Source organism: Lacerta agilis, chromosome Z, assembly GCF_009819535.1.
Source record: "Lacerta agilis isolate rLacAgi1 chromosome Z, rLacAgi1.pri, whole genome shotgun sequence".
Lineage (NCBI taxonomy): Eukaryota > Metazoa > Chordata > Lepidosauria > Squamata > Lacertidae > Lacerta > Lacerta agilis.
The window spans coordinates 25449834-25464946 of NC_046331.1; the positions used below are offsets into that span (position 1 = coordinate 25449834).

General features: G+C 41.4%; 1 protein-coding gene across 14 annotated transcripts in view; it reads left to right on the forward strand.

Annotated features, from left to right (window-relative positions):
• TENM1 (teneurin transmembrane protein 1) overlaps positions 1-15113 on the forward strand; it is a 379169-nt gene that overhangs the window by 79111 nt on the left and 284945 nt on the right. For 12 of the 14 annotated variants that reach the window (XM_033137208.1, XM_033137217.1, XM_033137214.1 and 9 more), the window contains exon 2: positions 9931-10208. In XM_033137208.1, coding sequence (XP_032993099.1) covers positions 9992-10208 — 217 coding nt within the window. In that variant the 5' untranslated portion in view covers positions 9931-9991. Of the gene's footprint in view, positions 1-6719; positions 6739-9929; positions 10209-15113 lie in introns of those variants that run through there. The other 2 variants (XM_033137210.1, XM_033137209.1) reach the window with 2 other exon arrangements.

A 15113-nucleotide genomic window follows, 5' to 3' on the forward strand; every position in this document is an offset into this window, starting at 1 on the left:
ACGTTTTGATAAAATATCTCTAAGCTGCCCTTGATTTAAAAGTCTCACAAATACGCTAATAAAACACATACAAAAATGACAATAAGCATTGAAAAATAACATTTTCAAAAAATTCAATAAATTAATTAGCAATTAGCAACATGATTTAGAGTAACAGAAACAAGAAGGAATAAAAATGTCCAATAGCACCTTTGAGACTAACTAAGTTTGTTCTGGGTATAAACTTTCATGTGCATGCACACTTCTTCAGATACATGAAAGCTTATACCCAGAACAAACTTAGTTGATCTCTAAGATGCTACTGGACAATTTTTTAATTTTTTAATTTATTTCAACTGTGTCAGACCAACATGGCTACCTACCTGAATCTAGAAACAAGAAGGAAATGGGTAATCAGGAAAACCTAAAAGCCTTAAGCAAGAGGGCCTATTTGGCCTGGCATTTAAAAGCCAATAAGGAGGGAGGCAGACAAACTTCCCTAGGGAGGGAAATTCATGGGTTTGGTACCACCATGGAGAAGTCCCTGCTGTGGGTTGCCACACACCCTGTTTCAGATGATATTAGCATGTAAAGCAGATGCTCAGAGGAACTTATATTTGCATGGGTTTGTAAGGTAACAGTTGAAGCTTCAGATGATATTATTATTATTATTATTATTATTATTATTATTATTATTATTATTCAACTTTTTCACCGTTTGTTTGTTTAGCTTGTTAGCTTCTTAATACAAAAGAAAGTTGTCTCAAAGGATTATATTACCGAGGATAGTCCTCTATCTGAAGGGTCATCAGGTCCAGATCTGGTTCAGTACTGAGCTGAACAGACTAGTAGTGTATGACTGAGGATAATGCGGTTTCCTGTGTCCCTGTGTAGGATTTAAAAGCTTGTGTGGAGACTCCATGGATTAAAAAAGGCTCCTCACTGCAGACTTTTGCTTTCCATGAGTTTGAAAGTGAAGGAGCAGAGCCAGAGCTAGCATATGCATCTTTGCTGCCCTCTCCACCAACCCCATGTTTACTTTCCCATTATGGAATGCCTGAAGAAGGCTTTACCCCCTTACTAAACTGAAGGAATGGCCACCATTGGCATTCTGAAGCTTTCAAGCCACACACTGACTCCACAATGGGTAGACTCATCTCAGTGGTTAGACCCATTGTCCTATAAAGCTCTGTGCTGTAGAGTTGTCCCAGGTGCTATTCGTGTAACCAAAGTGCCTTGATGTGTTTTCTGTGAAGAGTTGGCTTTTGCAAGAGAAAACCTTCTCTCCAGATACACATCCTGTATCAATTTAAATTGCCCCCCACAAAAGAAATTCTAGGTCTTTCCTTGCTTTCCAGAAAAGCTGACTTCCTTTGTGGTTGCAGATGTAATTTTTCCATTGCTGGATGGTGATGATGTCAGGTGGCCAATAGGTAAGCATCTTCTTTGTATTATAAGGCAGTCAGTAAACACATAGGCATTCGATCGCCTGAGGTTGCATAGGATTATCCTACATATTAGAAAACCTTTGCACCGAATGCATGTGTTGGTTTGGATTGGTTTTACTCACATATTCTTAAGTGCAAACAACATTTAGCTATGCTTGATGGGATTTAATTTTCTACTCCTAGTTGTAATGTGGTTCCACTGTAATATAAACTCTGGTATAACAGCGTCAGCAGTTTATGGTACCCCCATGACCATGCTTGCCTGTCATTTGTCAGGGTTTGATGGCAAAGCATCCACACTGCTTGTTCGTTCTGTTAATCGTATGTTTGCACTGAAGCTGAACTGATGAGGCAAAATGCTTTTACTAATATTTAGTCTAGGATGGTGTTAACCAAGGAGAAACTTTCCTATACAGAATACATTATCTGTACTGGACTACGCATGACTCTAACCAAATAACTTGTTTTAAAGCAATCTCCAGGGCCAGTCCTACCATTAGGCAGAGTGGGGCAATTTCCTCAGCCAGAATATGCTGTGAGGTAGTGGTGCCCCTCGGTTCTCCCGCCTGAGCTTCTCTAGTCCAGGGACCAAATGCAGCTGTCAGACCCTCTTTATTTTACCCTTGGGACTCCCCACCCCCCATGTCTCTCTCTCTCTCACACACACACACAAACAAACACACACACACACACCCCTTTAGCCTCCTTTATAATTTCATTCTTGCTTTATCATTGTAACAACTTTATTTGTTTTTATAATTGTAAATTACATCGTTGTTATGGTGAAGAGTGGGTAAAAGAATAATCTTATAAACTGTTGTGCTCCTCAGTAATACAATACACAATTTTAAAAACATATAAAACAATTACAGTTATAAAACTAGGTCTTAGTCTCAGGAAGTAAAAACTTTTTAGCAAAATGATTCTCCCAATAAGCAGGGTTCAAGGTATAGCATAGTCTCAACAAATGTCAAGCATGGAGAATTATTCTAGGTCCAAAAAACAACGCAGAAGCAAGGTCAATAGCACAGAGTGTTCAGACAAGGTACAGCACAGTAATCAGGATGAAGGAGCCAGAGACCTGTGTTGTTTCCAGCAACTATAAGGCTCTTGTGGGAGACCTTGTACACCTTGGTGACATGGAACATACCCTAACCCCAGCTGCTGGTAGTAATTGAGTTCCAGATACTGCTTACTCATGAGCCACACACCAGCTCTGGGTTCATACACATGTTTTTTCATCCAGGCCTTTTTGGTGTGGGGATTCTCAAGGACTGAGGTGGCTCCTCCTCTGACAAGGTAAAAAGGTAAAGGACTCCTGGACAGTTAAGTCCAGTCAAATTCAACTATTGGGTGCGGTGCTAATACTAGCATGAGTAGATAAATTGGTACCGCTGCAAAGGTTAAAAAGGTAAAGGACCCCTAGACACACAGTTAAGTCCAGTCAAAGGCGACTATCGGGTTGCAGCACTCATATTGTTTTCAGGCCAAGGGAGCCAGCGTTTGTCCACAGACAGCTTTCTGGGTCATGTGGCCAGCATGACTAAACTGCTTCTGGTGCAACAGAACACCATGACAGAAACCAGAGCGCACGGAAACGCTGTTTACCTTCCTGCCGCAGCGGTACCTATTTATCTACAGGTATTTGCACTGGCGTGCTCTCAAACTGCTACTTTGGCAGGAGCTGAGACAGAGCAATGGGAGCTCACCCCCTCATGTGGGTTTGAATCGCTGACCTTCTGATCAGCAAGCCCAAGAGGCTCAATGGTTTCGACCACAGCACCACCCACATCCCTTCAGGTACCACTGCAGCGGAAAGGTAAACAGTGTTTCCATGCACTCTAGCACTCGTCAGTGTTCCGTGTGCCAGAGTATTTTAGTCATGCTGGCCACATGACCCGGAAAGCTTTCAGGTTCCCTCAGCCTGAAAGCAGAGATGAGCACTGCAGCCCCTAGTCAAATTTGACTGGACTTAAACATCCAGGGGTCCTTTACCTTTCTACCTTTACCTCCTCTGACAGCACCAAGGGTTTTTCAGCAGGTCTCCCACCAGAGGGCTCATCAACAGGATTGCTGGAGACCCTACCTATTCTTCAGGGTCCTTGACCTATGGAGTGTCTAGTGCATCCTCTGATGACTCAGCATTGGGCACCAGGCAAGGACTAGGAAGGATGTACATAAATACAACAGGTAGACTGACATAAGTTAAAGATGCTGATGAATCTATTCTTCCTATGTAAAAATTGTGAGCTTATAAAGTGTGGATTCTTAAGTAGAAGTCAAAATAACTTCATCCAAGCACTTGGCTGTATCAGCAGGCTCAGAGAAACAAACAAAACTCTGCAATGCTGAAATCTCAACTAAAGCATCCATGACAGATGGCCATCCAACCTCTGCTTAAAAACCGCTGAGGAAGGAGAGTCCATCACCTTCTGAGGGTGTTACCATCAACAGCTCCTACCATCAAAAAGTTATTATTGGTGTTTAGTCAAAATCTCCTTTCTTGTAACTTGAGTCCATTGGATTGGGTCTTACCCTCCTAGGCAGAAGAAAACAAGCATCCTCCATCTTCCATGGATATTTGAAAATGGCTATCATATCTCCTCCCAGTCTCCTTTTCTCCAGGCTAATAATAGCCAGCTCCTTCAACTGTTCCTCATAAGGCTTGGTTTCCAGACAAGTGATCATTTTGGTTGTCCTCCTGTCTTTCCTTAGCCCCCACTTGCCTGCCTCTTTATTTACAACCACCCCAGGCAATGGCAATCTCTGTCAGCTTCCTGCTTCTTAGTCATGGTGTTGCTCAGCAGGGAAGAAGATAGAGTTGCTTTTGCCGCTCATTCATTCTGGTCCCATCTATTGTTGGTCTCCCTACCTCCCACCCTACAAGTCCCAACAAGCACCATCCACCAATCGCTCCCACTTGTGTTACCTAATGCACTCCCTAAAAAGAGTAAGTAATACATGAAGGTCAGGCAGAAAGTCCTTCATTTGCTACGTCGATTCTTTTAACACACTGAAATGAGCATAATCTTGGAGAAAAAAGAATGTTGAAATGTTCTTTTTCCTTGCTGCAGATGTTTAATTATACTGCCTGTCAAACATTCATACACACCCGCTGCAGGCATTGAAGGGTGGGGAGGTTTATTGTGAGGGGGGAACTCTTAATATTTTAGCTAACCCTTGAAAAGCTGCTTGGAGGTCCTTGCTAATTCCTTTCAAAGATATGCTCCTTTCCCGCAAAATTATAAGTTTAGTGTCTTGCAAAGGAATATTAATAGAAATGTTTTATGTCATTTTGTGCGTTTATGGATTAAGCTTGCCGAGCAATGGTGAAACCCTGCAGTTGTCCAGGGCATGAGAATTTAATCAGGTTAAGCTGTTTCTGCCTATTTAACTTGGGAAATGTGGGAAATGGGGAGCGTAATGCATGCAGTAAGCCTTGCAATATCGCTGCCACTGATTCATTACTCCTCTCTATTCCTTTGTAGTTTTTAGAGTCTTATGGTTCTGTATGTGGGTGGGGGTGGGGGTGGGGGGGAGAGATGATGTTGGCAGACCTTCAGGTATTGCCACAGCTTTTTACGCGGAGAATTCAGACACACAGGAAGCTAGCTTAGTTATACTGTTGGTCTATTCTGCTCAGTGTAGTCCACTCCAGCTAAAAGCAGCTTGCTAGGTTCCCAGACTTTCCCAGTGCTCTCTGGAGATGCTGGGGGCTGAAACTTGCACCTTCTGCATGGAAAGCATGTGCTCAGTCACTGAGCTATGGTTCATCCTTTTTAACTGGGGTGGAGAATTTGTGGTCTTCTAGACCCCATGCAACTCCAACTCCCATCAACTCCAGGCAGCATAGCCAAAGATTAGAGAAGGGGCGGGCCTACACTCACCGCCACAGCGAAAGAGGCTCCAGAGAGGCCTCTGGCACACTGCTGCTGCCGCTGCTCCTGTGAGTGTTTGGGAAGACCGCTTTCTCCTCCTGCCAATTCCATCGGGCCCAAGGGGCGGGGCCCACACTCACACATACTCTGAGCAGCTCTCTGCAGCAAGTTACAAAAATGGTTTTAAATGTCTTAAATTTTCTTAATCTGCTACACCTTGAATGGTGTTTTTTTTTTTTTAAAAGAAAATGATAATATTTATTTTCTTTCTGCTTGGGGAGGGACAAATGTTTAGTCGGGGCAGGGAATAGTTCAATTATAGCATAATTGTTTCTTTGTTTTTATTTTTATTATTTTGTTAAGTTATTATATAGTTTATATTTTGCATTTTAAGGGGAAAGGGTCAGGGCTGCCTGGGAGTGGGCCTCAGCCAAAAGAATGGCTGGGGCAGGTTCCACAGGGGGGGGGGATGTATTGGGACACCCGAACTCAGTGATCACGGGCAGCAGGAGGAGTTACGCTACGACCAGACCATGTCATTACCGAGGAGGCAGGCTTAGTCTGAGATCCAGCGCCGAGGGCCTTCTGGCGGTTCCCTCATTGCGAGATGTGAGGTTACAGGGAACCAGACAGAAGGCCTTCTCAGTAGTGGCACCCACCCTGTGGAACGCCCTCCCATCATATGTCAAGGAAATAAGCAGCTATCCTATTTTTAAAAGACATCTGAAGGCAGCCCTGTTCAGGGAAGTTTTTAATATTTAATGCTGTATTGTTTTAACACTCAATTGGGAGCCGCCCAGAGTGGCTGGGGAAACTCAGCTAGATGGACCGGGTACAAATTATTCTTATTCTTATTAGAGCTGAAGTCCAAAAAAAACCCTGATAGGCCACAAACCCCCATTCCTCCTTGAAGCATGTAGACTGTTAGTGACTGTTAAAGGGAGAGAGGGGTAGAGGGTTGAAGCATCTTTTCTTTTTCTGTCTGTTATTTTGCCCTGACTGGCTACTGGAATTTCTCCTGAAAACTTACAGACTCCCTCTGTTATTCTTGTAGGTATGAGGAGTGGGGGTTATAGCTCTCCCTGCCTTTTGGAAATTGTGTTTCCATCTCATCTGTACCCAGTCACACCCAGGAGCACTGAATCACAGCACCTCTAAGAAGTGATTAATTAAAATCCACCATCTTCAGTCCTGAATGGCTCATGGCGCATTTGGAGATGCAGGTTTATAATCTTGCTTTTGGCAGGCTTCTATCATTTCTGTTATTCAGAGCCATTGTTCCTTAAAATTAAGATTTCAGGTTAATGTTCATACATACACTCACAACAATTTATCCTCAGTTTTTGTTAAGGTGTCTAGAGAGACGCTACTAACACATGCTTAGTGCAAGATGTACCTTGCCTTTTGTAGAGCCATGACGTTCATTGGGAAAGGTGAGTGATTTAAAACCATTGGCTCCTCTGTGAGATAGGCAAGCATTATTATTATTCTCATTTTATGGATTGGGAAATCATGGCCAGAGAAGTTCAACAATTCTTTCTTCCCTTCCCTTCCTTCACCCTCAAGGTGGTAGCTCAGGTATGTTGTTTTCCTGTGCTCAAGGTTGCATTTTTCCTGTATGGTCTGCCCAGGTCTACAGGAGGGGCCCTCTGGACTCTTCTACTGTTTACTTGAAGTCTGGCTGCCATGGCTCTCTTGGAAGATGGGCCTCTTCCATTATAGTGCCCATCTTGTTCTTTTATTTATTCATTCACTTTATATCCTGCCCTTCTTCTCAATGGAGCCCTATAGCAATGAGGCAAGCACCAATGATAGAAGGGCTTTCACAGGCAACTACATTATTGAATTCAATGTGTCTTACACTTGTGTAAATGGGATTGGGATTGCAGCTTTAAAATACTTTTCTGTTTCTCCTGGAATTTCCTGACTGTTTCTACTGAGATTTTGTTTTGGTCTTTGGTTATGGCTGTTGTGGTTACTAATGTTATATGACTCTCCTATACTAATACTAGATGCTGTTTTAACTATTTTGTTGTTGTTGGCGATGATGATTTTAATTGCTTCCTGTATGTTGTGAATAGAAATGGGGTGGGGGACATGATTAAGTTTGCATCTAAACGTACAAATGCAATGCATTGTTGATTGAATATCATTTATGAGGATGAAATTAATTATAGAAAAGTGAAAGCCACACCACAGCCAATACAGAGTACCACAACTGAAAAGTAAATACTGTAAAAACATCTTTTTTTCCCCTGCCTGCCTTGCCATATGGTACCATATGGATCAAAAAGGGTAGCATTTCATCAGACTAATTTATTTTGTGTGAATTGTTTTCATTCTGTTCATTTTGCTTTCTAGAGACTTTGTTTTGGAGGGACGGGGGAGAATGAACAATATTTTAACTGACCCAGCAGCTAAAATTAAACACAATCTTGCTTAATTTTAGATGATTGTTTTACATTAAAATGGATAAATTTATTTTAAAATAAAGAAGTCTCACCTTCTTTCAAGAGGTAACTTCTGCATATATGGGTGTGTTATCCATCCATTGCTTTGTGAACCCAAACAGCCTCCTTGGTCACTATGTTAGATCTATATTGCATCCCCAAGTGTTAGATTTTGTCTTTTGTATAAGTGGTGTAGTCAAAGGATTCCCAGCATGTCTTTTTAGCTATAGATCTCCTCCCCTTATTGTGCATTCATTAATGTACCTCACAACAGGAATACATTATTCTTTAGAAAAGAGCAGGAGAGCTTTAAGGGTTGTCTTTTCAGTTAGTAGAAATTGAAATACTGTGGGTTGAGTTCAGAAAGTTGTATCTCTTATTTTAAAGTAGGTGACCTACTTCAACCACATATTGTATTTTACTTCCTCCATTCCTATATGGCTAGGTTCCCAAATTAGGAGCATATAGGTGCTTGTGAAGGTGTATTGCCCGAGTATTGTCAGTTTTTCTTCTGTGAAATGGTTACTTTGTAGTCCTCATGACAGTTTCCTAATGTGCCCTTGGGCTAAAACAGTTTGGGACCACTGCTCTAAGGTGCAACATATCTTATGTTTCATTTCAGAAGTTTGTGGGGTGTGTGTGTGTGTGTGTGTGCAGCTCAGTAGTTTTTTAATGTGTGTTTTCTAGAAGAAAAGTAGTCTGGAACCAACAGAAGTACAGCCGTTTGTCACTGTGCAGAAGTTTATGTCAGAGAGTTCCCTGTTCATAAATGCATTGGAAGTGGGAGAAAAGCGAGCATTTGATTTTCCATGTGTGTCATGTAGGAATTAAATGGTACATCACAAATAAAGAAACAACTGGTGCATTTTGCTTTGACTTCCCACACGGTTCAAGATTAGAATTCAATTGCTTCATCAATATATCTTCAGACATGCTAATAACTCCTATTTGTAAGGAGCTGCTGGTTCCTATACTGTGGATTTCTCCTGAGGCACAGTTTCGACGGTAGAAGAGCTTATTAGGTCAATTTACAATGGAACCTTACCTCTGAAGAATGTTTGGCTGGAGCTGATAAATCTATAGATATTTGAAGATATATATTTTTTCTTTCAAGGGCTGCATTCTTTTGAGGGGGGTTATCTGTTGGGGGCCACATGCTGGTGTTGGGCAGGACCACCCTTTTCCTTCCTGAAAATAAGTGAAATAATTTATGGCTACTGAAACCATATAAATCAGTATCCACATATTCATAGATGGTACCACATACTGGTACAAATTTCTAGAATAACTTCTAGACTCTTACTGTGTGGGCAGAGGTCTTTTGTTTGTTTTTTCATTTATGGTAGGAATGACCCATTGTTTTCTAAATGTTGGGCTGACATTTATAGGGAGATCTCTAATAGATGTAAAAGTGATATTGTAATGACCTCGCCTCAAACTTTCTTTGTCAAATATCTGGGATGGCTATGGGTGTAATTCAGACTTGAAAGGCCTAATAACAATATAGCATGGATGCTGATCTTGACAGGACAGTGGTGGAAAACATTGCAATTAACTTGCAACTACAATTAACACTTTGGTACAAAAATATGTGCCCACTAGCAATTTCAGAGAAGATTACCCACAATTTAAATGTCTCAAGTAGGTCAGAAGACCCAGAAGGTGTGTGTTTTGCTATATGGGGGACTTTATTTCTTATACTTTTGGAATTGGTGTACAAAATTCACTACCTGCAGTGATGAGGGGAAGCTAGTTTTCTTGATGAACACTTTTACTGAATATCCTATGTACGATGTGAACCTTAGTTTTATATTCTACTACTGTAATAATTATATATATATTTTAAAAAATTAAGCTTATCTATATTTAAAAAATAGTGAGATAAAATGCTTGTATCAACCCACTCAGTAAAATACAGTTGCTCCATCTCAAGGTTTATTCTGACTACAATTTTTTACAACTTGTTGTTTAATTCCTTGCAACAATTAACTAGCTAAAACCTTTCAAAACAAGGGATCATTAGGAGAATGTTTATGCTCCCTTTGAGAACATTTTAAGTTTCCCTTAACTAAATCTACTAGACAAATCAATTACTGTTTGGGGGGGGGGGCAGGAATTGAATAACTACCATGCTTGAATGAAGAGAGTTACATTGAACATTTTTGTCTCTTCCAGGACTGTTTCGGTAAGGAGCCTCAATACATTGTTTTCACGATTTTGGCCTACTTAATCAGAGATGGAGCAAATGGATTGTAAACCCTACCAGCCGCTGTCGAAAGCTAAGCATGAAATGGATCTAGCTTACACGAGCTCATCTGATGAAAGTGAGGATGGAAGAAAGGCAAGACAGTCTTATGAGTCCAGAGAAACGCTTAATGAATATGGCCAAGAACTCAGAATGAATTACAACAGCCACAGCAGAAAAAGAAAAGCTGTTGATGAACCCACTCAAGGTATTTTTAAAAATCAGTTTTTATTAAAAGCAATACTCTTAATAATTTTTTAATCATATGGTAATCACCCACTTAAATTGCTTGCTATTCCTACATCATATGGAACAGATGAAGTCATTTTCCTGTGTATTCTTCTGTTCCATATCTTTTTGTGTGTGGAGGAAGAGCTAAATAGCTGTGGGCTTTTGCAGCTATCAATACAGCAATTGCCAGCAACTTCTGACTTATGCAATTACTCTTTTGTTTATGGTTGGGCTATACCTTTCTTAGGACCAACCAACATGTCACAAAATAGTGGAAAGCTTGTTACACAAAGCAGAGCTGTAGTGGAGGTGATAGGGAATTTAAAAATAATAATAATTGGATGTTGTAGCTGTAAGACAGTGGTGATTGGTGCACATTTTCCCAGGGGAAAGTGGCAGGACAAGTGGAAGTGTGGGGGAGCCCCTGGTTTGGTGTGTTGTGTTAGGTAGAAGGTCAAACAAGAACACAGAGTCCATTAATGAGTCTTGTCCTGCTGGCCTTAGAATGAAGGACAGATTGACTTTTCAGGGGTCCAAGAGTCCTTTTGTGTCAGCAGAGCAGCACTGGGCAATCTGTTGTCCTCAAAATGTTGTTGGGTTCCAGCTCCCATCAGCCCTAGCCAGCATTGCCACTGGTGAGGGGTGATGAAAGCTGCGGAACCCAGCAACTTCCAGAGTGCCACAGGTTCCCCACCCTTGCAATAGAGAGTGGTGGTTTATTCACCAATTACAGCCTGTCCTTAATTGCCAGACTTTGTGGCAGCTGCTGAGAAGCTGAGAGACTGAGACAAAGTGGAAGTCTGGAAATGAGCTGCTAACAAACTACTTCTTTACGTTTATTAATAACGTTAAAACATTTTTCATTTGATAGGTGAATTTGCTACACATGCAAAGCCAACTCTAAAATTGTAAACTTTCATTGATATAAACATTTCATTGATATAAACATTTCTATACCACACGGCAGTCATTTCAAAGCGGTGCACAAAAGGGGTGTACCGAATACAATATTGTGGAAGACCATTCTTTAATGCCTACTGAAATTTTAAGAAGTCTTCACCAAGTGCTGTTGGGGTGGGCATGGGGGAGTGGTCTGATCTCAGTCAGGAGAGAGTTCTATAGAATTGTGTCTTCAATACTGAACACACAGTTCCAGGAAACCAACAAAAAACACACATTTAAAATAAAACTTCTGCAACCAGATTGGAATGCCAAAACATCTATGTGCATGTAATTCTTGGTGCATGGTCTTGAAAGAAAGGGTGTGGGGAAGGGGCTGTCTATATCAATCCATCTCACTTCGTTAGTCTGCTTTCAGGTAGGAGGGGTGGGAAAGATATAGGGACTCCTCTTATTTCATGAAGCTGAGAAGTGAGGAGAGTGCTGTTTTCCTTCTTGTGGGTATTCCATGGGTATCTGGTTGGTAACAGAGGAGTGGACCAGATGGGCCACTGGCCTGATACAGCAGGCATTTTGTTTGATCTGAAGAAGTGGAGTTACAGAAGTGAGAAGCTCTCTGTATTTATCGCTCCTCAAATGTCACATCCAGGGAAAAGTACCGGTATGAGGAGAAAACTTGAAAGCAGGACACATAAAAAAATAAGCCTCCTTTACTCAATCTGTTCTCTTCTCACCACCAAATCAAAGTATGTGTTTGTCAATACAAATGACTTTGTAAGCATATAGATGTATAGATACAGATACATAGATACACACACATACACACATAAATCTGCAGTCCTCCAAGCATTTAATATTTGTATGCTTGTGGTATGTTTTTCTTCACTAAAACAAATTGCTTCAGGAATTTTGTCTTTTTCTTGGAACAGATTTTTTCATCTATTGTTTTCAAAAAGCAACTTTTTGAAACACTCTCCTTTAGGGAGGATTGTTGTTGTTTTCTTTTGCTTGGCTCACTTTTACCTTCCTTGCTTGTCAGAAGCCTAAAAAATAAAATAAAAAAATCAATGCCAAATACAGAATCGATCTATGGGGAGGACGTTATTTAAGTTAACATTCTGCATGAGTGTTGCAGAAAATCAAATGCTGGAGCATTCATTTCATGATAGATTGTAGCTCTGAAGGAAGTTGTACTAGAGAGCTATCAGTGTCGAACAAGCCAGAATTGAGTGGAAAAAAGACAGAAAAGGAGAGAGGGAGAGTGAATTGTAAATATTTGGGTAAAAATGTACCAAGGTGTAAGCTGTAATCCTTACCCCAGTTACTTGGAAGTAAGCCCCATGGCAGGATTTAGTTCTGAGTAGATATGGTTAGGATTGCAGCTTAAGTCCAGAAAGCACAGTAAGCAAATGAAGTCTTGCAACCCTTCTTAGAAGGCTGCAGGCCATTTTCTTTTACATTAAGCTTTTCAGAAGTCTGAATAAACATCTGCAGAGATTCAGTCCTGAATTTCTCCAGCCTATCTTGGTTCCAAGGATCAGAAAATAAATATATTTGTATATGAAGTGAATCTCCCAAAGTCTGTTCTGTGCTACTGGGAATAACGAAATATTTAAGATAAGAAGCTATGTTTTAAAGTGAGGGGCATTTGGCAAAGCAAAGCTTACCTAAACACAGACAGATTTGAAAGGAGAGTGATTCCTTTAAAAAAAAAAAAGTGTGTGTATCCATTTGCCCCGGAGGCTGAATTTTCATGCCTATTTTTGCCATGGTATTTTTTGCCACGGTGTGCATGTCTGATTTTCTCAATAGCCTCTGAATGCATCCCAATATTTTTGAAATATTTTCACAGTTTTAACACTAATGAAAGCTAAAGTCCTGCAGGGTGTGCTGAATGGAAATCTGAGGTGACATTATGTTCAGAAGTATCAAGGTAAAAGCTAAGCTTCAGGGTCTGTTAGCCTGGGGCCTGGCAGTCTACTTGACAGGCTGCAACCGAGAGTCATATGAGCCACGGAGCAAAAATATGTGGGCATGTATGGGCTGAAGATCAGGCACTGAATCCTATAAACAAGAAACAGAAGCAGATATATCATCAAAACAAGCTGGGTTGGGCAGATGAGAACCAAAGACAGGGATATAGACCAAGAAAGACTAGAGGCCCGATGCAAGATAGCCCGTGCTGTACCTCCATCTCAAAGGTTTTTCACTGGATCATGGTGGTACAAAGGGGGGTATTTGCACTAGGCGGCAGGTTAGGAGGTGGCAAAACAGCATCCTGTGTAGATGAGAGAAAAGAAAAAAGTGTCACTGCCATAGCACACACTCACTGACTACATTCCAGCCGGGTCCCACTTATTAGAAGAGGTGGGTGAACAGCCACCCACCTATTCTAATAAGATGAATCTGGCTGGAACAAGTAAGGAGTCACCAAGCCTGTGCTTTGGCTGCTGTGCACCTCTCTTTTCTCTTTGGGCCAGCAGGAATGTAAAGGAGCCAGGCCTTGATGACTACATGGTATGGCTGGCCACAGCCCACACACGCCTTACATAAAGAGGTGAGTGGCTATAGAAAAGCTGGTCTGCTTGGCCACCCCAGGAAGAGGAAGGTGAGGAGGTGCAAAAGAGGCCCCACTGCCACCACAAGCAAGCAGGAAAGAAAGAGCACAGCAGGCAGGTGAACTGGCAAGGTAAGTGCCAGCCAGGAGCAGTGGTCTCGTGGGAGTTGCTGGGACCAGCACTTATGTAAATTGTCCCTTGTTTTTCGATGCCCCTCCCAAAGAGAAGCAGGGTGGGCTCCCCTTCACTTCTTGGTCAGCCCTTCCTTGTGTTGCTACTGTGGCCACCACTGAGATAAGTCATCCTGCACATGCTTCCTTCTCTCAACCATGTGGTGACAAGGAGGCAGCAGTGCAGGCTTTTACCCTCTATAGGAAAATGTGTGGATCCAGCACTGGTCCTCAGTGAAGAACACATTTGGGGGCAAGAATTATATAGACACTCATAATTCTCTGTTGTGGTTCCTCTAGTCTTGTGTTCTTGGGCTGAAATAAAGAGCTGTAGTTCTAGATCTGCCCACCTACTTGAGTCGTACTCTCCTGCAGCCAGAGATCTGAGCCAATAATTCCTCAGTCTGAGAGCTATGCAGGGGGGAAGGTGCCTGGGCCCTGACTCCCTGGTTCAAGACTTACAGAGTCATTCCGGATGATAGACTTGCATGTTGGACCTTTGGCTATCAATGCCCAGATGAATCTGTCATGATTTTTCAGTTTCTGTTGAGCCTTTGTCTTTGTTGAGAAGATACTCCCTTGAGAAGAAAGAAGATGCTGTTTCCAACACACATCTCTTTAAATTATTTGGTTGTGAAAGGGTCTCAATATTAATAGGTGCCATCCCCTGCCCTCTCCCTAGCTTCAATCATGTACACAGAATACATGTCATGAACTAGGGGAACCTATTCATTTCAAGATGTGATGTGATGTCTCCAACCCTCCAATTGAAACTTCAGGTGCACAATCAGATAAAAAAAACAAGACCTCTTTGTTCTAGAAGTAGATAGAGAAGATATGGCAGGATGGCTCAAATCATCGCAAGGCCCCCTTAATCTAATGCACACACAGTATGAGGGTGAAACTAGTATAGACTGAATTATATCTAATGACACTTTCCAATTGGATGCTGTAGTGGATTTCATTTTTGTAAGCTGGTTGTGGTGGAGGGGAGCAAAGAAGAAATGGGACTTGGTAAAATTGTAAGAAAATTACAAATTATTTGGCACTTTCTTTTACTGGTTTAATTATTTCCCTGTAACAATGCAAAATAAACTTTACGGATCTGGGTTATGAAAGAAATGAAGGTTAGAATGGAATTGCAAACGTTTATTTTCAATATCATAATATAGAACCTAATCAAATAAAACAGAGAGACTTGCTTGTGATCTTGTTTTCCCAATGAAACTCTAATTTGACTAATTTATGAACTGA